Source organism: Eublepharis macularius, chromosome 4 (assembly GCF_028583425.1).
Source record: "Eublepharis macularius isolate TG4126 chromosome 4, MPM_Emac_v1.0, whole genome shotgun sequence".
Taxonomy (NCBI): Eukaryota; Metazoa; Chordata; class Lepidosauria; order Squamata; family Eublepharidae; genus Eublepharis; species Eublepharis macularius.
Genome location: NC_072793.1, coordinates 30472330 through 30496973, shown reverse-complemented (window position 1 = coordinate 30496973; position 24644 = coordinate 30472330). Strand labels below are relative to the sequence as shown.

At 43.4% G+C, this 24644-nt stretch overlaps 1 protein-coding gene across 1 annotated transcript in view; it reads left to right on the top strand.

Moving 5' to 3' along the window:
- The first annotated feature begins 2749 nt into the window (after positions 1–2749).
- The window catches only part of XYLT2 (xylosyltransferase 2), a 48324-nt gene continuing 26429 nt past the window's right edge, over positions 2750–24644 (top strand). Inside the window, exon 1 of the mRNA XM_054978796.1 lies at positions 2750–2892. Coding sequence (XP_054834771.1) covers positions 2758–2892 — 135 coding nt within the window. The 5' untranslated portion in view covers positions 2750–2757. The remainder of the gene's footprint in view (positions 2893–24644) is intronic.

Below are 24644 nucleotides of genomic sequence, written 5' to 3'. Positions count from 1 at the left end.
TTTCACTCTGGTACATTAAACTGTAATTTGAAAATCTTGGTCAAAGTACAGAGTCTCAGCAAACATAACCAAAACAATAGCCAGCCCAGGATAATGGGATGAATTACCATAAAAACATTGAAATTAACAGAGCATTTCATATCTGTCGGTCAGATCTGAGCATTCATTTCCTTTGAGAGCTACTTGGAAGACTCCAAACCATGCCCTCTGAAAACCTCAATGAACTGTGACTGACATTGAATAATTTAGATAATTCATAATTCACAGTTCATTAATTCATAATGTGTAATTCATTAATTTTTGACTTCTCAATTCATAATGTGTCATTTATAAGTAGTTTCACAACTTGCATATTTATAGAACACTCCAAAAACTTGCTGTTTTAACTAGTTCAAGATTACTGTCCAATCCACAAAAAAATATACTAGTTGCCTACTAGGCAATGCACGCTTTTCCAGCTCTGAATAAAGCCTACTTAAAAATCTATGTCCTAGTTCTCACTGAAGTGGTCAGCTGGGTGTCGAATGTACATGTCAGATTGCAGGAATAGTCCTCTGTAACACGCATACATACCCTGCACACAGAAAACTAGATATCAGGGAGATGTCTAGGCCAGAAGAATTCTCCCTGACATCCATTTTCCTGTGAGCAGACTTTTTTGGTGTGGAAGAACATAATATGTTAGCCCCCAACTGCAGTTTGAAATCCCAAACCAAGGTTTACCACCTCAATGAGAACTAGGTTTAAATTAAACCACAGAGGGTCAAGGAGAGGACAGTCTAGGAATTCTGCCTTTGCAACAGTGCCAAAATCCCAGGGGTAAATATCAGCAGTGATCCATTACAAAAGAGATGGTGGGGAAAAAATCATTGTTAGGAGCAAGGAATCCATAAGCCCCTTCATCTCTAATTCTTGTCTTTTTGAGTAGCTGTACACTCATTTGTATATCTTATTGGGCTTTAAATTGACATGCTTCTGTAGAATGTATTTCCATCTGAGGCCTAGATAGACAGACAGGATCCCCTCGTGCAAGTATGCTCACGTTCTTCTGGATTTATTTTTATTTCTAAAACAGGGTCTTGTAGCAGCTATTAATATGTTACTTCAGCAGCACGGCTTCCACATCTCAATAGTTACGTATCCTGCTGCACAGCTAATGTATGTAATGGGGGCACCAAGGGGCATTTCACAGGATACTTCCCACATCAAGAACGCCAGCTTCAGAGCAGCAGGTTGGTATGATCAGTGCAGAAAGTAACCATGTCAAGTCCCTTTCACACGGTGTCCCCATTACATACATTACCTGAGCTTATCAGAGGTTATCTTCTCTGGTCCAACAGATTTCCCTGAAGAATAGTCTCTTTTAATATTCCTTCTCAAGTCCTAACCACATTTAAGGCCACACATGATGCTTCTGTGTTAGCTAATCTTATAGCTAGCTCACACTGGGGCCCCAGTAATTCTCATACCTGCATCACAAATGTTACTACTTATAGACTAGTCCGAACATCTGGGAAAATGCAATATGGAAAAAAGGAAACAAAATCCCCCATTATTGTGGTGTTGAGCCATAAATTATTGGAGAGATCATCGAATCCACCACCCACACTACCAGTTTTTCATAGACAACACATCATTTTCATATGTCCAAATGGGAATAATTTCAGAATGTTATGCCAGTCATTTTCCTCCATCCCAACACATATATCTGGAAGACAACCTCATCTTCACCTTTTGATACATCAGGGTGATAAAAGGCACAGGTGCATTTATTTCCGCATCTAAAGGCATCCAGACAAGCTGCATAAAGGGTAGCCGTGTTTGTCTGTAGTCATAGAAAAGAGCAGTAGGACCTATAAAACTAACTAGGCTGAATTCTGTTAGTCTTATAGGCAGGGTTTTTTTTTCAGCTGGAACCTGGTGGAAGGAGTTCCAGCACCTCTTGAAAATGGTAACATGGATGGTGGCCCCGCCCCCTGATCTCCAGGCAGAGGGGAGTTGAGATTGCCCTGTGCGCTGCTGGAGCGGTATGGAGGGCAATCTCAACTCCCCTCTGTCTGGAGATCAGGGGGCGGGGCCACCAGCCACCTGGCCATTTTTGCAGAGGGCGATTTAAACTTTTAAAAAATCCCCTTGTTCCAGCTGACCCAAAGTGACATCATCGGTCCTCAGAGTGTGCTCACACTTTGCGATGGCACATGTGGTACCAGGGGCACCACCTCCCGCCAAGAGTTGCCCCCTGTGCTGGCAACCCACTGAGTTCCACCACCTCTTTTCCCAGAAAAAAAGCCCTGCTTCTAGGTGCTACCGGACTCTTGCTCTTTTCTCCTGCGTAAAGGGGCTTTATCACGTTTTTCTCACCCGGCTGTCCCTCTCATTTTATCCAGGCTCTTTTGGGACCTGCGAGGTAGAGGGGAGAGCGAGCCTGAGCGTCTTGCTTTAAGGAGAGGCTCTAATCGCTTGGGCTGCCCAGCATCGCGCCTCAGAATTCGGCCTTACAGCAGCCCCTGTCCCTTTCCAGCCTCCTTCGGGGCTCCAGGCCAGCAGCCCCGGCCGGCTCGCTCGCCCGGTCGGGCTGTCCTGCAGACGGCGGAGTCGGCGAGCGCCTCTCCACCGCCCCCCCCCCGCGCCTTTCCCGGGGCCCCCCGCCGGCGTGCGGGTGCCCGCGCCCTGCCGCGCCGTGCGTGCTCGCACCCGCGGTCTGCAGGGTTCTCAACTCTGCCGCCCTCTTTCTCTCCCCGGCCGCCTGGAAGGAAGATGGTGGCGAGCGCCCGGGTGCAGAAGCTGGTCCGGCGGTACAAGCTGGCGATCGCCACGGCGCTGGCCATCCTGCTCGTCCAGGGCCTGGTGGTGTGGAGCTTCAGCAGCCTGGAGGAGGACGAGCAGGGCGAGGTGAGGGCAGGGCGAGCGCGGGCGCCTGCAGCGGTCACGCGAGAGGGCACGGAGCTGGGCTGGCCGGGCGGCTGGGGAAGCGGCGACCCGCGGGGTGGGCGCCTTCGGGTCGGGGCCGGAAAGGAGCGTTTGCAAGCCCCCTTCGGGGCAGCGTCTGGTTCGGGGCTGGGGGCGCTGCGTCGGGTCAGCCCGGGGCGGATGCGCCGATGTGGTGGTGCGCCCCAAAGCCAAGGGGGCGCATGTGGCTGCGGGGTCGATGGGGCAAGGTGGGGAGTGCTTAGGGAAGGGGAGTGGGGGGTGTCCGCGGTTGGGGGCGGTGGGTGGTACGACGGGGGCTGGGTGCCCGCCTCGGGGCGAGGGCGATGGTGCATTGGGGATTGGGAGGCTCAGCTAGAGGGTGGCGGTGCGGTAAAGTCCGGACGGTGGTGGTCATGCTGCGTTCGTGGTAGTTGTAGGCGTGGTAAGTAACTCAGGGGTGCGTGTCAAGGCCTGAGCGTTGCAAAATATGTGGGGTTTTTTTTCCTTTTTAAGAATTTTGACAAGGGGGTGTTTCACATACGAAGTGGGGCGTGAAGCTTTGGCAGATCTGGGGAACTCGGTTCTTTGCCTGCTTACTCCGACGAAACTGCCGCTAAGTCCGACGGACCTTCTTGCCAAGGAGGTGTGCATAAAATTGCAGCCTTAGAGCGTCTGAATAGGAGAGCAGTGTTGTGAAGTGACTGTGGCAGGAACCTGAAGATGACAGTAGGGGGGAGTCCGTGGGAGCTCCTGGGCTTGGTCTGGGGAGTTTCGATGCCTTAGATGTGGGATTTGGTACAGAATATGCCATAAGCGCGCCCATTTCCAAAACTTGCTGCATCAGTTCAGCCTTCAGGGTGCTTGGTTACCTGCTGGGTAGGTGACCCATTTCCCCGGATGTCTGTTTGTAACATAAACATAAGAAGAGACCTGTGGGTCTCTCTAACCTGGCATCCTCTTTCTGGCCAGCCAGATACTTCAGGGAAGGCCTTTCTAGGCTCTACTGGGTCGTCTAACATGAGGTACCAGCGACTGAAGCGGGGACCTTTGTCCTGAAAAGCTCTGTTCTGCTATTAAGCTATGTCCCTTCCCCTGTGTTTGAGAAATGTGACATGATAGGCTGGGGTACGAAGTGGGTATCAGGCCAAGAAGTTTGTTGGGGATGCTAAAATACAGTGTGAGCTGGTTTGAGCTGAGTATCCCCAGAAGATTTATAGTGTGATGTTTGGGGGCTGCTTTAAATTTGTCCATGGGCAGATGTTACGGTGTGACTAATGGTTTGCATATAGAAGCTGACTACATGAATCTGATTATTATTTTGCCATGACATAAAAGCTATTTAAATATCCTCCCTGCCCCCCCCCATCTTTATTTATGTAGAACGTTTTCTGTGCAACCTTAAGCACTGTCCCACCCTTCCATTGAAGGCAACTCTACTGAGAAATGCACCATTAGACCCTCATTTTTTATGCCAGTATTGGGCACGAAAACAACTTACAACTTTCTAAAACAAATTTTAAATTAAAGCATTGCTTTTTTAAAAAGACCCCAGGATGAGGTTGCCGTGAGGCCAAGCTATTCAGTCTTCATCTTTGCAGCGCTGCTGGAGGGTAGAGGGGGCAAGCGTCTTCATTCCGTCTCTCAGAAGGTCCTTTTGGTGCCATGGCTCTTTCCTCTTTTGTAGGCAGTGGTGAAAACCACCGCCCAGTCCATAGTATGAGCATGTGTGGAGAGCCAGGTTGGTGTAGTGATTAAGAGCGCAGGACTCTAATCTGGAGAACCGGGCTTGATTCCTCACTCCTCCACTTGAAACCAGCTGGGTCAGTCACAGCTTTTAGGAGCTGTCTCAGCCTCACCCACCTCACAGGGTGTTTGTTGTGGGGATAATAATAACATACTTTGTAAACTGCTCTAAGTGGGTGTTGTCATCCTGAAAGGTGGTATATAAATCTATTATTATTATCACCATCATCATCTCAGTATGTTGTCATCATGTCTGCCACATAGAATTGTTTTATTAGTCTGTATATGGCAGCATTGGTAAGTTGACCCTATTTATGGAATTGGACAGTTGGCACCCAGGGCTTTCTTCGAAGGGAATCATGCGCTACAGAGACAAAGGTAATTTCTGTTTCGAATACATAAATTGAATGAGCGTAGGCAAGAGATGTTAGGCAGTTACTGATGGAAGTGTTGTGTACTCCATTTGGTCAGTTCCCATGCCCATTTTGTCTGTGTGCTTTATTTGCACGCACCCACCCTGCCACCACCTCACTTTAGATAGGAATGTGTCTTCATGGGTTAACTTGTGATCTGGATACCTGTTAACAGGATGAGAATCCATATCTAGCTCAAGCTCATTGATGAAGTAAGCAGAAAAAAGAGTTGACAGAAACAGCCACCTGAATCTGCTTTCAGATGAAGTCATATTGGTAATAACCGTGTTCAGTATTTCGGAAATTGGATCATATGAGAAGAGAAAACTAATGCATATTAAGGTTTGAGCTAAATAATTCTGCCATTTTCCTTTGACCCCGAAAGAATAATACAAATTGTATGTGCCAGTTGAACACTGGAGTAATTCCAATCAACAAAGTAAAAGGTGAAAATACAGGTTCTTTATTTAATGTTTGTAAAACATGTCTTGCACCTGAACTATGTGAATTACTTTGTGGTATGGCAGAAATGTCTAACTCAACATTACTCATCACTTGTTTGCACTATTTGGAATTTATATGCTTTTTCTATATGTCCATAGTTATCTTGGGGGGTTGGGGTTTAAAGCCACACGGGGATGCTTAAGTCAGATAGCATAAAACATCTTTCTTGTACTTACATTAAATTTACTACTTTTACATGAGAAAATAGTTACTGTGTCAAACAAGCAATCTGTCTAATCGTGATAAAATTGATCTCTCCTGTGTCTTCCAGTGGGATTGGTTACATGTGTCTGAAATAATACATAGATGTTTTTCTATGTATATCATACATTTCTTCCATGATTAATAATGAAGATAATCTTTTTTACTCTTTGCTTTGGGAAATCAGATATAATGGATTTCTTAAGAACAGGGAAACATTTTCTGAACATCTCGTTGAGAAACAGTGCGGCTGGGCTGACTGATCTCTTGCTGTTTGCCCCCTGGCTCTGTGAATATGAAAAGTACAACTGATTTTTTGTTAAGATCCAACCCCTGTCCAGAACATTTTGTGAGAACATGAACCCGTTAATGAGTTCAGAGGATCTGAGTATATGTACCATCTTCTCGATTTCTGTACATCCCATCTTCTCGATTCTGGCTGCAGCTGTAGCTTCTACCTATAGTGCTAAAGCATAAATAGCAATGGCATGCTTCCACGAGAAACATTCACTACCATGGTTTTCAGGAGAGCTTCTGTTGTTCAAGATCAGATGTTTGGTAGATGGACTTGCACTGTTAAGCCACTGAAATTTCTATTGAGGACCTCTTACATGGACTTTTGCCTCATGCTCCAGGCCAAATTGGTTGGCTTGAGGTTGACCTACATGTTCAGAAGATCCATGTGTAACAGCCCTCTGGAACTGTAAACATTTCACTGTGCCATGCCAACTTTCCATGTGTAAGGAAGTGTGTATCATCCGATCTGACTGCATTCTGAAATGGTATAATGCCAGAAAGGCTGTGCCGTAAGATTCATCTGAATATATTGACTGATTCTTGTTCAAGGTCAGGGGAGAAAATCACCTTGATCAGGCTAATATCCATGGAAAGGAGATTTGTGTGTGTGTGTGTGTGTGTGTGTGTGTGTGTGTGTGTGTGTGTGTGTGTGTGTGTGTGTGTGTGTTCTTTATGTGTATGTGTGTAATAGCTTGTTTATTTCTGCCCTTTGGATTATTCTGCAAAATTCTTCCTTGCCTGGAATAATTCATTTCTTCTTTGTGCTTTGGTCGCACTCTCATTTGGATGAGAGAGAATGATCTGCAGCAAGGCGTGTGCAAACGGTGGGTGTTTTTTTTTTAAAAAAATACATAGATGGCCACACCTTAAACTAAATGGCCTTCAGGTTTTTCCCATTCTCTCGTTCTCTCACGCTAACAAAGCTGAAAACATTACATTCATGTGATTTAAGGGCACGTGTTTGATATTGTTTACTTGAATATTCCCCCTTTTCTATTTCGAAATAAATATTCACGGTGTCTGACAGTATTAAAAGTCCATAAAAAGAGTAAAAAATAGGTACCATGGTGGAGGGGGGGCTCAGTGGCCCACACCTGATGACTCCTCACTGGAGCTTCTCTGTGGTCCATCAGTCCTCTTTCTTCTTCCAACTGCCCATCTTCTGCATCTAGGAGCATCTAGGAAGACTGATCATCTTCAGTGACCCTCATTCTCTGTGACCCACCCAACCATCTCATCAGATGTGCAGCAAATCACCAGGGGTCCAGCTTCTCATGAAAGTCCTTATCTTGCAAGATGTTGGGTCCCTCATTGGTTCCAGTCACACCATTACTCAGCGGCTCTTGAGCCTACTCTTTACTCAGATGCTCCTAAGGGTACCACCATCTGGGTACCACCTGATACTCAAAGAAACCACTTGCTGGAGGTGGGTAAGTGTCTGACCCTGAACCAGAAAGCACCAGGTTTGCCTAAAAAAAGGCCTTCTGGAAAAAAAATTTGAACTGACTCTGGGATGCTTCTGATGACAGAACCATCCTGGGAGAATGAATTCCAAAGAGCACGGGTGGGTGCTGAAAATCCTTTGTCCAAATTCCTATCCAAAGGAATTTTTCCCAACAGGATGTTCCAGCAATAAGTCTTTGAGCATGAGCTGGTGTGGATGGGTGGAGGTGGTCTGCTGGATAATTTAAACCCAAGCCATTTAAGCCCTTAAAAGTTAATGCCAGCACTTTGTATTGGGCCTGAAGCACATTGACAGTTAATATAATTGGCAGAAGGTGGCAACAATGTGCTCACTGCAGCCAGTCTCCACAAGCACTCTGGCCACCATGTTCTAAACCCATTTAAGCAGTGCTACACATAACATGTCACAGTAATTCAACCTGAACGTTAGCAAAGCTTGACTGTAGGCAAGTCAACCTTTTCCAGAAAAGGCTGCAACTGCTGAACCAACCTATGTTGGAAAAAGGCAGTTCTGGCTACCTCTGTCAACTGGACACCCAGAGTCAGCGAGGCATATAAGAGCATGCCTGAACTGAGAGCTTGCTCCTTCATGGGGCTCTTCCTGGATCATCTTTAATTCCAACCCACAGCACCTTCATTTTATCTGGATTTAATTTCAAGTTTGTTACCCTCCTCCAATTCCTTGCAGCCTCCTAATAGTGTTTAAGATCATCTACAGCTTCCTTGGATGTTGACTGAGAGGAAAGAGTTCAGTATCATCGTCCCACCAGTGATAACTTACCCCAGATCCACAGATGATCTCTCCCAGTGGTTTCATGGGAGAAAAAAAATTGAACCTTGTTGGATCCTGTAGGCGAATAGCTTTAGGGCTGAACAGAAGTCTCCAAGCACCATCTTCTGAAACCTGCTTCCAGAAAAGATTGAAATGAGTGGCCCAGCACTGGTTAGGGCTACTTGATCAAAAGCTCAAAGGGATCAAGATAGCTTTCCTCCAGAAATGCCTGGAGGAAGGCAGATTTGATACAGGCTAATTATTAAAGTCTACTGGATCTAGATTTGATGTTTTTTCAATAAAGGTCTGAAGGCTTGTTCTTCAAGAGGTGGAGAAACAAAACCTTTTGTTAGGGATGCATTGATGATGTGGGATATCCATGTGGACAGCCCTCTTACAGAGGCAATAAGCATACGGTTGGCCTTAGTGCTCTCCAAGTATTTTGTCCACATCCTCAGGTTGTACCAACCCTGAAGTGTTTAGCTCTAAAATGGTGTCGAGTTCAGCATTAAAATGACATTGACATCCATGAGTTGGACCCCTGGATGCTGTAACGTCTAGTTTAGCCCTAAATCTGATCCAATCGTTATATGTTCTTGAGACCTCTATATAACCATTATCCTGACTTTCCCTAAGCGCCAAAGTCACAGTGTGATCTGCTATGTGCATCAGGCTTGATGTATATTGAAACCATTCATGGGTGTGTCATGGCGGCCCATGAAATCATGAACTGCTCCGGACAGCAGGGCCTTGGTATGGATGGATGTTTGTTTAGATGTTTATATCCCACTTTTCTTTCCAATAGGGAACCCAAAGTGGCTTACACCATCATTCTCACATCCTCCATTTTATCCTCACAACAATAACCCTGTGAGGAGGTTAGGGTGAGAGAGAACCCAGCATTACCCAGCAAGGTTCCATGGCAAATTGAGTCTTCCAGATCCTCCTTTAATAGCCAGTATACCATGCTGGCTTTCATGAGTTCTCATGGATGGAGAATTCCAGGACCAATGCCAATACAACCTGACGTAGCAAGACTATTGGGTAGCCTGGTGCACAGTACAGCAACAAAATCCCAATTCTTTCTCAGGAGACCAGCTCCAGAAACAAATACTTAAAATCTGTTGATGTTGGTTCAGGTGGCATTATAAACTCCCAAGGCAACTCTACCACCCCAAGCTGTAGGGCATACCAGCTGTTCTACTGAGAACCAACACTGTCAAGCATAGCTGGGATAAACCCATGCCCCTTGATTATCCAATCTGGTCTTGATAACATATGCCATGGCAGCATAATTGATAATCTGTGTTTTATTACTTATAAATCTCTCCCTCAACAGCAGTTATATTCAATGATATGACATCCCAGGCAGCTGTGGCTGATCTGGGAAGAGGATCAGAAGGGGGCATAATGTCTGAGCCCCCTTCTTCTCTTCTACCCATTGTCATACCTCTCTTAACCTGTCAGACTGGTGATATTACTAGAAGGTTTTGCCCTTGTACACCACCCCATCCTTCTCCCCCCCCCTACACAACACAGAACCCGGTATTCCCCTTCCTGAGACTCAAATCAGCAAGCAGTGAAAAATGGCCAAAAAGAGATGAGCCAATTGGATGGACCCCGTCTTGCCTGTCTAGAGGACTGAAAGCCAGAGAAGCAATTTTTGAAGTTACAACTTTTATATGCATGAATGAATTCCACAAATAGCAGAATAAAATGCAATCATCTTGAGTCTTTCTCATATGATTGCAAAAACAGCCCTATCCAATTTGTGAAAAGCTGGATACATATCCCAGTAATTTATAAATTGAGGTCATTTCTGGATATGAGGAGCCTCGTGGCACAGAGTGGTAAGCTGCAGTACTGCAGCCCAAGCTCTGCTCACAACCTGAGTTCGACCCTGGTGGAAGCTGGGTTCAGGTAGCCGGCTCAAGATTGACTCAGCCTTCCATCCTTCTGAGCTCAGTAAAATGACTACCCAGTTTCCTGGGGGTAAAGTGTAGATGACTGCAGAAGGCAATGGCAAACCACCCCGTAAAAAGTCTGCCAAGAAAATGTCATGATGCGACATCCCCCCATGGGTCAGTAATGACTTGGTGTTTGCACAGGGGACTACCTTTACCTTTATCTCTGGATATAAGGAACCAATGAACCTCTTCTCAGTTTTAGTATTCATCTTACTAGTAATTTTATCCATTTCCACAACCTTCCTTGATTCAGAGTGACACGAGGTCTTCCAGTATCTGAACTGTATGTGGGACAACTAATGAATTTATTATCTAATACTTTATAGTAAACTGACAGTCAACTCAAAAACAATTAAATAAACTCAGTGATGGATTAGAGAGAAAACTATTGATATCCTTTCTTCTCATGAGCGTGGACCATATAGTCCTATCCTCTTACAAGAAGAGCGCATTGCCAACTCTGGCCAAAACCCAACATCTAACTGTATGTGCTTTCTGCAAGCTACAACAGGACTGGAAGGCCTCCAGATGGCACCTTGCCTCATCTGCAGTCTCTTCGTGGTCTGCCTGCCTCATTGCCAATGTTGACCTCCCCGAGATTCCTGCTACAGCAACTCGTGTAGGTAACTATTGAGGAAGGAGACTAGCAACAGGTGCCTGTGGCAAGGGCACCCTGGCAAGTGGCACCCTGAAAATGACTGGGGGTTTCTTCTCACCAGAGAGAGAATTTCCTTTTCCTTGGGAAGCTTTGGAGCTACTGTAGCACAGTGGTTAAGTGGTGCGGCTATGAATTGGCACTCTACTGGTTCAAATCCCACTACTGCCATGAGCTCAGTAGGAGGTCTTGGGTAAGCCACTCCTCTCAGCCCCAGTTCCTCATCTGTATTATGGGGATTATAGTAATGCTAACTTGTTCACCCCTCTGGGTGAGGCAGTAATCTGTCTAGAAGAGCGGTATATAAGCACAGTTATTATCGTTATCATTATCACCATCATCATCAGTATTATTATATTGAGTCTTTGTTCATTTTTTCCCTGTGCCACTTGAGATTATCTTTCAGAAATGTTTGTAGTAGAATGGTAATTTGAGATAGGGGATGAGGACACAACTCCGAAATGTTTGGTCTGCCCTGCAAGTATTAGATACAGACTGGAGGGGGCGGGGCAGGGGAGTTGATATAGATTGAATGCCCGTAACATTGTGGGGTGATAGCTTGGAATCAGTCCAACATAGGTCTGAATTTCATGGAATGTAAAATACAGTGCTGAAAGCATTAGTTGATGGATTATACCAATCAACTATAGAGCAGCCTTTTTTCTTCTGTGATGATTTTATCAGATTTTGATTAGAGTTTTCCTTGACTCTGGCAATGCATTTATAAGAGGCTTTTATCTAGTAATAAATGGTCAATGTTTTTTTTTATTGCTACATCTGTAGAATCAACTATATATTGTAACATTTAGTTTCAATCAATTACAAGCAAGATATTTGAATAATTGATGGCTTTTGTAAAATTAACAATTATGAAGAAATTGGATAGTTGGCAGCCTCTGAAACTCCGAAGCAGATATAGTCTTCTTATCCAATTTGCCACACCCCACTGGTCTTTTATTCTGGAAAAGTGCCTGTGACCATAAGCTACAATTCCAGAGGGGTTTTTTTCCTTAAGGGAGGGGGGGTTAAGTGTATCAAAATCATCCCCCAGGTGTCCTTGATCTGGCATTGTTTCTATGATATGCAAAAGTACTATTGGGCTACATCGGCTTGCAACCAAAATTATCTTCCCTTAAGAGGTTGTTGGGTTTACTCCCTGAGTTACCTAGCCGCTGTTTAAAGCAGTTCTTTTTAGCTTTAATTCTGTTTTCAGAAAGCTGCCTGCGGTATCTGTTTCCTTAACCCCTTAAGGTTCTGTTTTTCAGAGGAAGTGTCTCACAAGTAGTATGTAGCCGCTGAGTAATAGAAAGGGGAAGGATCAAGAGTTTCCACCTAAAAAATCGATACAAAACCCACGTAGGACCCCTGGTATTATTGTAGGCCGGGCTGTTCACTGGCAGAGATGTAGAAGGGGGCAAGGGGTATTGAGACAAGAAAAGGAGGCTGGTCTTTTAAAGACAGTCCTTGAAAAGGTTCAAAGAAAATCTAAAAGAATCCTAGCTTCCTCACAAAGTACAGAAATGAGAAGGCAGTGGCTTTTGTAGGTGGCAAAAGGTTCTTTTTTTAACCTTTTTTTCATCCTACTAGTTCACAACAATAAAATGGCCTATGTGCCAAACACAGGAGAAACGTAGGTTGCAGATATTTATTGTCCAGACCAAATGACATGTTCTATGTCTATAGGGCTCTTCAGAAAATACACTTATACGTGTAACATTTCTAAAGCTGAACAATAATAAACAAGTGACCCACAACAGCAGTCCTTTGAATGCAAAATAAGAGGAAGTTTATTCCAAGAAAACATGTATGGGATCAGGCTGTCCCAAGCCTAGTGACTGGGAAGTAAATGCCCCTGATAATCAATATGAGACTTCCAAGTGAGTATGGTTGAGATGATACTGTACATGCTAATGGATTCAGGTGCATAAAACACGACTGTATTCTTTGTCTCATCTAAAACATGATTTGTTCATTATTTAGAAGGATATAAAGAATGCTTCCCAGAGTGCTTAATGCCCATCATGTAAATAGTATGACTGTATTATAAGTGAAGGCTTACGGGACTTCACATCAGCATTGCCTTCTCGTGCATTCTCAGACGCAGAAAAAGAATTCCAGTCAGTCAGGGTTCTCACATTGGCTCCCACATAGCTTTGTGCAGGTGCAAAAGGGGTGAATTTTGCCTTTTTCCTCCCCATCTGTTCCTGGGGTCTCCCTCCCACCATATGGGGGGGGAATTGGGCTGCTGCAGGAGGGGTGATTTGGCAAAAATTGGTTCCCCCTCCTTGGAAATCTACATGGGATTTTGAAACTTCTATGTTGGCTATAAAGAGCTGGTGTTAGAGAGTGTCCTCAAGTCATAGCTGACTTATGGTGACTCTTGGTGGGGTTTTCATGGCAAGAAACTAACAGAGATGGTTTGTCATTGCCTGCCTCTGCAATCCTGGTCTTCTTTGGAAGTCTCCCATCCAATTACTAACCAAGGTCGACCCTGCTTAGCTTCTGAGATCTGACGAGATCAGACTTACTTGGGGCTATCCAGATCAGGTGTCATTTTTTCACCAATGTTCGTCCTTTGTATTTTGGATGAATTAATATTAACCAATCCCTTTTGAGATCTGACGCCTTCTCTCCAAATATGTTCGCATCAAAGAATCAGACAGGAGCCTAGTATCTGTGAACTATAGTAGAAGAAATGTAGCTGTGAAGAGCACAGGTGGCGTAAAAGCAGATGATTCGAAATAAACATTAATTCATCTAAAGTCAGCAGAGGTGTTTGTTTCTGTCTTTGGGGAAAACACTGTTATACTAAAGAGATAAGCAAGAAGGAAGGAATGCTCTGTTAATGTCGACCAAGAATTTGGGGATCAGCTGGCAGAAGTACAGTGGGGATGGGGGGGGGAGTACTTTTAATAGGGTTGCCAGCTCCAAGTTAGGAAATTCCTGGAGATCTGGAGGGTGAAACCTGGAGAAACCTGAAGAAAGTGGGGTTTGGGGAGGGAAAAGATCTTGGCATGGCATAAATCCATAGAGTCCACCCCCCAGAGTAGCCATTTTCTCCAGGTGAACTGATCTCTGTGGCCTGGAAACCAGTTGTAATTCCGGGAGATCTCAAGCCACTACCTGGAGGCTGGCAACCCTAACTTTTAAACATGTAACACGGTTAGTTTTTGGAACTCTGAGACAGTTTCCACATTTTGAAGTTCCAAAATGGGTATTAGTTTATTGTAGGAACAACACGGAACCTACATGTAAAATGTCATGTACAGTAATCACGTGCGGGTTTTTTTCTCTTGCTCCTGCAAACAGTAACCATACACTGGGTGGCCACAGCCAGTCATGGTGTTTCAGTGCATGTATGTTCAGTGAAAAACCTGCTGATGTGAATGCCACATGGGTAATATACATGCAGTTTATGTATTATTATTTTCGTAGAATTTTGCAATGTGAAGTGGCCCTTGTGCAAGGATAAAATGCTAAATATATACTGGGGGATGGGTCAAATTTTCCAGTTCCTAAGTATTTTCATTGAAGTTGAGCAGCTAGCTACTTAGGATTTATTTTTAGCCTTCATATAAAAAACCTGAGGCGATCTGATTTGTCCCTAGTCCTAATGGCTTTGGAGAAATGTTTGAAAAGAAGTGGGCAGTGTTTGCGAATGACTCAAAAATCAGAAAGATCTGTGAAGATTTTGCAGTGCAGGGTGTCAGGAATCTGTATACTTATCTATTACCTCATCACTGCTTTTCCCCACCCCATAGTATGTGGGAATCCTGTGACTTGAAATAAAAACCTCAGGTCTGAGGCTGGAAACAGGCCTACGGTTTGACAGTGTGTGCTCAGATCTCAAAACTCTTTTCTCAGACATAGAAAGATATACGAGCGTGCAACATTGTCTGCTGCGACTGGCAGGCAGTATGAAGCTTATTGATTGGCCAGGCCTGATGATGTAAATGGTAGAAGTATGACCTATTGGCTGCCTGTACTTTGGACTCCAGCTCACACTTAAGCAGCTAAATTCAAGGTCTGTGCCCCAGGTTTTGATAAAGCCACCCATACTGCTGACCTGGCTCTGTGTATCATTGCATTTCCCTCCCCAATAATCATGATACACAAAACGAATTCCCAAATCTTTAAAAAAACATCTGAACTGTGATAAGCGGGTATTTATATTTATGCATATTATCTTCATTTGTACTTTTTTTGTTTCCCTTCTAGCAACATTTGGGATGTCTTAGAGCGGGACCACAAGTGACGCCTGACACAGGTTGGACACTTGCCAGCTTCCCTCAAGTTTTGATGGGAAATGTAGGCAGCTTGGTGGAATGTTGGACAAGTGACAGTTGAAAAGTCCGTTGGACAGCAGTCAGAGAGTCAAGTTGCAAGACCAGGATGCCTACATTTCCCATCAAAACTTGAGGGAAGCTGACTAGTGTCCAACCTGTGTCAGGCGTCACTTGTAGTCCTGCTGTTAGTGAAGAATGTGATAGTCATATTGGATGCAAATGGCTTTCTCTTAACTCTGGATGGATAATTGAGTAGGCTGTTTTACAATTTCCCTATTGGTAGCATTGGCACAGACCGCTGATGAAAGTAGTATACAGGGCTTTTAGAGGGCTGAAAGGATCAAAAGGGCAAATAGCCCTATACCATAAGGCTGGCCATTGGCCAGACCAATCATAAAAGATCTTTTTATTAATGCGATCTGATTTCTCTGATTTATATACAAATATGTCAAAGTTCTCTTCCTCCAGACTGAAAGGGAAAAAAGGCCAATGGGCATCTCTCTAGGATCTGGATGGTGGGCATGCTTTGCAAATAAGTATTCTTTGTGGTGAGGGTCTCAAAAACCTCTACAACTGGTTTGATGGAAAGTGTCAGAGCAAGAAGGATCCTTGGTGCTACAAAGATGATTGCTTGTAGCACAAGTTTAGAGGATCAATGAATATATTTGCTGTAGTGATTAAATGTCGGGAAATTTTATATATTGAATATGAGAAATACTTGAATAATCTGACAAGGCAAAGATAGTGGAGGGAGTTTAGGGTATTCTTAGTTGATGAGCAGAAGGGGGTCTAAAACAGCTAGACATCAATGTTCTTAGTAATGAAAAGACTAACTATGTAAGTATAATGAACTTTCCTTGCTTGTTTTTTTTGAAACCATCAGTTTTTATGTCTGTGGACTCTTCATCTTTCAGTTTCTTGTAACACTTGGAGCTTAATATGTGTTATTGGCACATCTCTTATCTCTCCCCTGCCCCCGCAAATAATGTGGTGAACTAAATATGCAGTCTTAGAATCATCCCTAATATTGAGAGCTGTTGTAGCACAGTGGTTTGGCAGCGAATCAGCAGTCTACTGGTTCAAATCCCACTACTGCCCATGAGCTCAGTAGACGGCCTTGGGTAAGCCACTCCTCTCAGCCCCAGCTCCCCAGCTGTATTGTGAGAATAATAACACTAACTTGTTCACTGCTCTGGGTTAGGCACTAATCTGTCTAGAAGAGTGGTAGTTATTTTTATTTTAAATATTATTTTAGTTATCTGCATCCATTGACACGAAGTTGGATCCTAAGTACTACCTACATAAGGAATTGGTGGAAGTTGAATTTTTATTTATTATTTCTTTCAGATTTCTATTCTGCCCTCCCCGCGAGCAGGCTCAGGGCGAATAACAACATATTAAAAATACAATTAATAATTCATGTACATTAAAAACAACACATTTAAAACAGGATGGTGGGGAGGGTTAAGATTTTATACACCCCTTTTTTCAGGCCGGCGGAGGCCCAGCCTCAGCCAGATGCCTGGTGGAACAACTCTGTCTTGCAGGCCCGGCAAAAAGATAGTAGGCCATGCCAGGCCCTAATTTTTCCCTACTCTTTCTCCTTTCACTAGCTAGCTAACTGTGAGTCCCAGAAAGGTCCCGTTGGAGATTGTGTAAATGGCTGCTGTGCAAAACAAGCAGTTGCTCCGAAGAGGGAAAAGTAGGCAAATACTGTGTCTCCTATCAATTCCACCAATAATTCTTCCATCAGAACTAGAGGCTGTATTGACAGAAGAGGCAGAAAAGTGTGATTTCTCTCCTTAAAACCGCCCCCTGTATTGCATAGCTTTTCATACACAGGCCTTTGCCTCACCTTTTTAAGATGCACAAGCAACCGCTGGGGGGAAGATGGAAAAGTTTTGCTTCGCCAGTGCCTTCTGTTGGTGCCGTATAGGCTCCATCCCATAGATAAGGAATGTAGCGATGCCCGTGGCTCATATTCCCTGTTTTCCATGTAGCTTGTGACCTGGTTCTTTGGAATAATGGTGGCTCAAGGGGATTGTAGTCTATAGAGGTCAGCCTGAGGACTGAAACTTAAAGTGTGAGGGAAGAAGTTACAAGAGAAAATATTAAAGCTGGCTTTATGTTATTACAAGGTGCTCTTCATGGTTGTCTGTGAGGCACAAGAGTGAAACTGGACTTGATTGCAGTAAAGCACAACAAAAGATTTGATAAAACTTATTACAAAAGAAAGTAAGGCAGACAAGCCAGTGTGGTGAAGAGATGTACAATTTCTGGAAATTTTGAAGCTGTGAAGGGGAAAAACAGATTTTTGTTTAATATATGAAATATGTACTTAACAACCCTAAATTTATTTTACAACATCAAGAACATGATTTACATTGCTTAAAACTCAACATATAAAACAGTACTATTTGTCATGAAACTTAAGATATAAGTCACAGTTTACTACAAGCAAACTAAGAATTTACACAATAATAGAGAGAAAGCTGCAAATGTCTAAACCTCTGGGTGGAAGTGGTCGGCTGAAGCTTTTCATGGTATGGAGGTAAAAAACATACCCTAGTAAATAATATCTCTTTAAGCCTTTGTTAAAGGGACAGGACGTTTTTCATTGGTGGAAATAATTTGCAGTGTTTCTTTAAATGCCCGTGACTAATCTGGAGGATCAGTAGAGGAATCAAATAAAATTTTATTGTATCCTCAGAAGCCATGTTCTCCTCTTACCCTGCCCCCAGAGCCAATGGTAGGTTTGAGAGCCTCCAGGTAACGGCTGGAGATCTCCCAGAATTACAACTGATCTCCAGACCACAGAGATCAGTTCAGCTGGAGAAAATGGCTGCTTTAGAGGTTGGACTCTATGGAATTATACCATGCTGAGGTCCTTTCCCTCCCCAAACCCTGTTTTCTCCAGGCATTACTCCCCAAATCTCCAGGAATTTCCCAACTTGGAGCTGGCAACCCTAGGCAAAGCTCTGTGTTGGAACATAAACTTTTCCTGTGGAAGTTCTTCCATTCATTCTCTCGTATTTCTTGTTAAAAAGGTCTCTGATATCAGGACTTGGAAAGATGTTCAAAAGTTTATTTGATGAGGTGATGTCGCGTAGTTCAAGGGATTTTGCCAGGGTTTTGAACTGAAATAGCAGTCAGGAGTATGGTAGCTCTGTTTGCCGAGCAGGGGCTCTGTATGTACTTGAAGTCTGAATCATGCCCATGGAAGTGTGGTCTGGAGTTTTCATCCTAGCCTCCCACAGTTTTCCTCTGCATCAAGAGTGCTGTTGTTGCCCACGTATGTGGTGGTTGTTTGTCCATTCTTCCCCTCTGAGCGCATGAGGTAACTGGTTATTAATTTGTTGTACATTTTATTCATTCCCTTCATCAAAGGGGCTCAGGGCAGTATTTTTGGACCAATGAGGAAATTTATACATCCCTTAGATTAGAAAGGAACTTATCGCTACTTTTTTATAGCAGCAAAGAGCGCAATTGCGACACTATGGAAATTAAACCATACACCGACATTGGAGAATTGGTTTGAAAAGGTCTGGAATCATTTTATCCTAGAAAAAATAAATAATGATCTTTATAAAGCAGAACATTTTCCAGATAACTCAAATTTTGTTGAAAAATGGTTACCTTTTTTGATTATGTTGATCTGAATAATATCCAACCTAAATCGAAAATATTACAATCAATAACAAACTCTGGATACTTTACTCTGTAACTTGTTAATTAAAAGCATTTACTTATTTTAGCTATTTGTATATAGATAAAAAGAGATAAGTATTCTCTTCCTGTATGATAAGTGTAGTAGTTCATGCTCAGTTGAGTTTTGTTTGTATGTTTGTTAATTCCTAATAAAAGCGTTAAAAAAAATCAAAGGGGCTCAGGGCAGCATATATCAGTCTCTTCTGTTGCAGGACTTTCTGCAGCACTTTAACCACTGCACCAAGCAGGATTCATTTGGTCCTCATTTCTGATAGAAATAGGAGAGCATCTGCCGAACTGTACTCTGGTACACAAATGCTGATGTCAGAATGGACTATTGTTAGTCTTTAAGGAGCCAAAAGACTCCTGATTGTTTTTGAAGCAACAAATTCCTCTCTAGAATTTGCCCTGAAAGATGTCTGTAAGTAGAGTCCAGTAGCACCTTTAAGACTAACCAATTTTATTTTAGCATAAACTTTCGAGAATCAAGTTCTCTTCGTCAGATGCCTGATACAGATGCCTCTGTATCAGGCATCTGACGAAGAGAACTTGATTCTCGAAAGCTTATGCTAAAATAAAATTGGTTAGTCTTAAAGGTGCTACTGGACTCTTTTTGATTTTGCTACCACAGACTAACACGGCTAACTTCTCTGCATGTAAGTAGAGTATAAGTGGTGCATGCTGGAAGACATTGGGCCAAGCTACAAGTGACGCCTGACACAGGTTGGACACTTGTCAGCTTCCCTCAAGTTTTGATGGGAAATGTAGGCGCCCTGGTCTTGCAGCTTGGCTCTCCAACTGCTGTCCAATGGACTTTTCAACTGTCACTTGTCCAACATTCCGCCAAGCTTCCTACATTTCCCATCAAAACTTGAGGGAAGCTGACAAGTGTCCAACCTGTGTCATTCGTCACTTGTAGCTTGGCCCAATTATCTATATAACTTAACATAGATCTTTATATGAGGGTGCTTTGGGTGAAGACGGGCATTGCAATCTTAGAAGTGGTTTAAACGTGCATTGGCTGCCCTGAAAGAAAACATTCTGGAAATTGAGAATACATTCCAGAATGTGTATTCAAACAGCTTCTAACACATTTAGGTTGTGACATCTGCCTTCACCCTTAGCTATACAGTTTATCCTTCTAAACTGTTACATGTCTTAGGAAATCTTTCTCCCAGTAGCCTCCTGAGGCTTTTCCAAATAAATCAATGTTTTTTCACAGTAAAAGTGTAGCTGTTGTTCATTTGTTCTGCACGGTCCTGACATCTTCTTTCAAAGCTGCGTTTCTTTTGCAGGTGTATCTCATTCCTCCCTGCGGTTTCAAGCAGCAGCATTCTATTTCTGGGGAAATGCCTTTCTCTCCTTGTGTTGAATAGGACTGACAGACTGGCAACTCAGAGGTTTGCTCTGACTCTGAACTTCTGAAACGACCAATGATCCAAGAAGGGAAGCAAGCATGGCTTCTCCCTCTTCTTCCTCCTCTCATCCTTTTCATCTCCCCCTTCCCCCCCCTCCAGCTTGCACACCTGGAGTTCTGCTTACTCTAACAGGAAAAGAAACAAAGGATTGAAGGAATGGAGAAATCACAGACAGGAGAAGCGATAGCTGCTGCAGTTCCCACTCTATCAGTAGCTGTGGCGGCACAAAATGAATCCCCGGGTTGTGACCTGGGAACTTTAGAGTGGCATGTGATTGTGTGAGTGTCAGAAACCCCTGTGTGAGAGAGCTCACGAAGCCCTTGGTGGCACAGCTCTTTCCCTGCCCCTCCCATATGCTGTTTAGAAAATTCTTTTTTTGTATTTTTATTTGCACTTCAAAAGTTGAGAGCTCTCCAGCATGAGAGCACTTACCTAACCTTAAAGCGGTGAACAGAAGCGAGGCTGTGCCCCCACCCCCATCACCACGCACGATAGCACTCCACTGTTCTGCCATCTTTTAAAAATAAATGTTGTTTAGTTCTTCTGAAGGCTGAGTGCTCCCCTTCTCTAGTGCTGGAGTTAATATTGAGCTTCACTTTCTTTTTTGGCAGATGGGTAGTGAATAGCAATTTGCTTATATTCCCCATATATGTTATAGCCACCTCCCCTTCCATTTTGTGAGGGTTGGTTATCATGCTCTTGCTTTGGCACAGGGACTTGTGAGAGTCTTATTCTGAAAGTAAAACAGGATTGGACATTGACATTTAATGTAATGATCAACTCTGGTTTGTTGTTAAGGGATGGGGCCTTGGAAGGCCTCTCTGATTTACACACTCCCTCCTCCCATTGAACACAGAACAAATGCTGGTTTACAACAAACTCTGACTTGTTTCTTGCCTCTAAGTCAGGATTCTAAACCGAGGTTTAATTGTGGTTTGGGATCCTAGTTTATATTATAAGCAAGAAACTTATATTATAAGCAAGAAACTTTGGTTTATTGCAGGTCAGGAAATCTTCCGTATCAGAGCTGTGCACTGGGTGGGGTGGGAGGAGAAATGCAGGAGTGGAGAACTTCTAAAGCTCATTCTTGTGATGTCAAACAATAATTGTGTGAATGCAGCCTGTAACTGTCTGAAGTAAGATCTATGTACAAGAATAGAGCCTCTGTAACAACATAGTGAGGTGTTTATACTGAGTAATTTGACCAAATAAATAAGTTTTTAAGAAGTCTGGCTATCAGCAAATTAGGACTGTGACATACTGTAAAAATTGGCCATTTTTTAGCATTGCCTAGATGCTGGCAGTCTGGAGAACTCGAAAGAGAATCCATTTCCCAGGATGATGGTTTCTCTAAAAGAGCTGCCCTTGTGGATTTGCTTCGGCCAGTTGAGTGTGTTTCCCACAGCTGAAACAAAATGAAGAAGGGAGAGAGAGCACGCATGAGGATGTTGGTGGTGTAAGGACCAAAAGATGTACCCAAAATTTATGCAAAAGATGAAGCCCAAAGGTGGGAGAAACTTTTTTTTCTCTGTGGTTCATGCGGAAGGGCTTGCATTTGTGCCATGCTGCAATTAGGAACCACTGAGTTCATTAACTGGCAGCTGAGAGACGCCTGGGATGGGAAGACTCATGGGCTAGATGAAGAGCTCCTTTTGGGAGAGGCGGATCCACCTGTAAACAGTGTCTGCATCGGCTTTTTAAGAGGCCTGTCCTTACTGCTCAGCCATGCATACTGCGAAAGGAGGGAGCAGAAGACAGATGCTCCTGCAGAATCCCTCTGTCTTGCCCAGTCACCAGCTCCTCCAGGTTGTGTGCCACGGAGAACAGATTTGTCCTGAAGGATGCCTTCCTTTGCAAAGAGAATGTGAAGGGGCTTGACTGTGTGAGGGTTAAAGGAGCATGCCGGAAAGGAACAGAGACACTTGCACAGATGCTGCTGGGAGTTCAACTCTCAAAGTAAACAAAACGACTTTGCTCTAGAGAAAGGTAATATATTCTGGACCACAAGACCCCTAAGCATCTCTGTCTCTCTCCATGCCTCCCCAACAGAGATGGGGCGGATGCAAGTATCTCCTGCCTCCTGAGGGTACATGGTTGACCCTGCCGGGGAGTGTGATTTGAATGGAGAGCAGCATTTTCCTTGTTTATTCTTCTTCCTCCTCAGCTCTCACCTCCTGAGCAGATAAAACAGGTTTGTAAGTCTCTGAACAGATGGCTCAGGCTGGTGACTAATGAGCTGTTATCTCTGCCTGTTCTGGCCTCTCTCTAGGATACATGTTTGAAGTGGAAACCCAGGGAAGTATTTGATCTTTGCTTGTACTTAGCCTGTTTTTAAAAACATTGAATTGTTGCTTTAAAAGAAAGCAGAGTAAAAGCTGGCCAGTTAGGCCATTAACTGAATCTCGGGGCATGGATAAGAAATGCTAGCTGGCACGAACGCTTCTGTTTTGTGGCACGGGTTGACCCTCGGGCTTCTATTTTTAAAAATACTAGAATTGTGGCTTTGGTAGCCGATGGAGATCCTTGCCATGCCTTGATCTAATGACTTGTGCTTTCTAGTTATCTGTGAGCCTCAAAGAAAATCTACTCCAAAGACATTCAGTTAGTGTATTTATTCATTTATTTATAATTTATATTTATGTGTAAATTGGATGTTTTTAGAATTGTTAACTATAATAACTCTAATATATTTTAACCTTTATGTATTTTGTAATCCGCCCTGAGCCTGCTGGAAATGCAGGGAGGGCGGAATAAAAATCGAAAATAAATTTAAAAAATAAATATCATTTATAGTCTGCCTTTCTCACTGAGGCTCAAGGAGGATTACACAGTGCGAGATTAGTACAGTCAATATCAAGGACATTTTCAGAAATAATGTCATAGGGTAAATAAATACAGGTTTAGAAAGACATACAAGAATCCAATACAGAATTAAGAAATGCTGAAACAGCATAAGCAGTTCTAGGACTGACATTAGACAACATGAAGCACAGGTAGCTCATAGGAGCACATATTTAAAGCAAGAGACAATATGTAAGGCAAGATAGTGGCGAAGTCTATGGTCCCTAACTCATTAGTGAAGCATCTGAGACCCCCTCTTTACAATACAGGCCTGCTATCTGAGTAAAAAGCCTTTTTGAATAATTTGGTTTTGCATCGTTTGTGGAAAGCCAGGAGAGTGGGGGCTGTTTTTTAAAGGTCAGGACTAAATGCCCCAGCAATACTCTGCAACTGTGAAGCTTTTATGGCTAGAGTCTAGACAGTGCCTGCAGAGCCTGGCTATTCTAGAGAAGGCAAGTTGTTGTTTGGCCAAATAAACTTCTCGCTTCCTATACGCTCTGCCACCCTAGATTATAGAGTTTGTAGCATACACTAGACGGAAAGGGAGGTATTGCCAGTTCTACATCTGACTCGTTAGGAGCTCCAGTAGATCAAGTACGAGGGGGTAGACTAGACTCACAGTGCCACCCTAAGCAGTTAAAGCTTTCCAGGTCTGTTGGATGTCAGTAGGCTTAAATGAGGGTAACTCAGCTTCGGATGAGTGTAACTCAGGTTATGAGTTAAGCCCAAAATTCTCTGCACACTTTCCTAGGAATAAATACAGTACAACTGATTTCTGAATAAACATACATTGTATTTCACTGCAATCCTATACTGAATTGCTTCGGTAGAATCCCTTCATTACAATGTTTTTCAAGTGGAGTTCCTCTGCATACAATCGTACTGCAAGCAAAACTGACCTATAGCCTTCCAGGATGTCAGCCGTCATAACTCTCTAGCCAGTATTATGTTAACGGAGGTTCTGTGAAATAATTGTATTCCATTTTCTTGTAACGCTGATGATGAACATCCAAAATGACGCTTTTTCTGAGGCTGTATTCATGTGAACAGCCTTGCCTGAGGGGTTTATTCCAGATTAGCAGCCTGAGTTTGCAAGTGTTCTCATTGATGCAGAGAGGGGAGGGTGTATCTCTTGCAAAGAAGTCATGTTCAGTTATTGTTTCATGCCTACAAGTGACATGCTCTGATTTATACACAGAAACGTCATTTGCATAGCACCTGAAGTACATCACGGTTGGCCCTTTGATGACAGCCTTAGAAATTAACCACTTGCAACCTCATTTTGAGCATTGTACCTCTTTAGAGACGTGTGTGTGTGTGGAGAGGGTTAGACATCTAGTCTACTGTAAATTGTGAAATGTTGGAACAGGCATGGGAAAGTGGCTTGAGGGTGACCCATCACTAGCAATTAGCTGAAACATGCGAGGGATGGAGTTTCGTGCAAAACCTAACAATTTGGGAATGG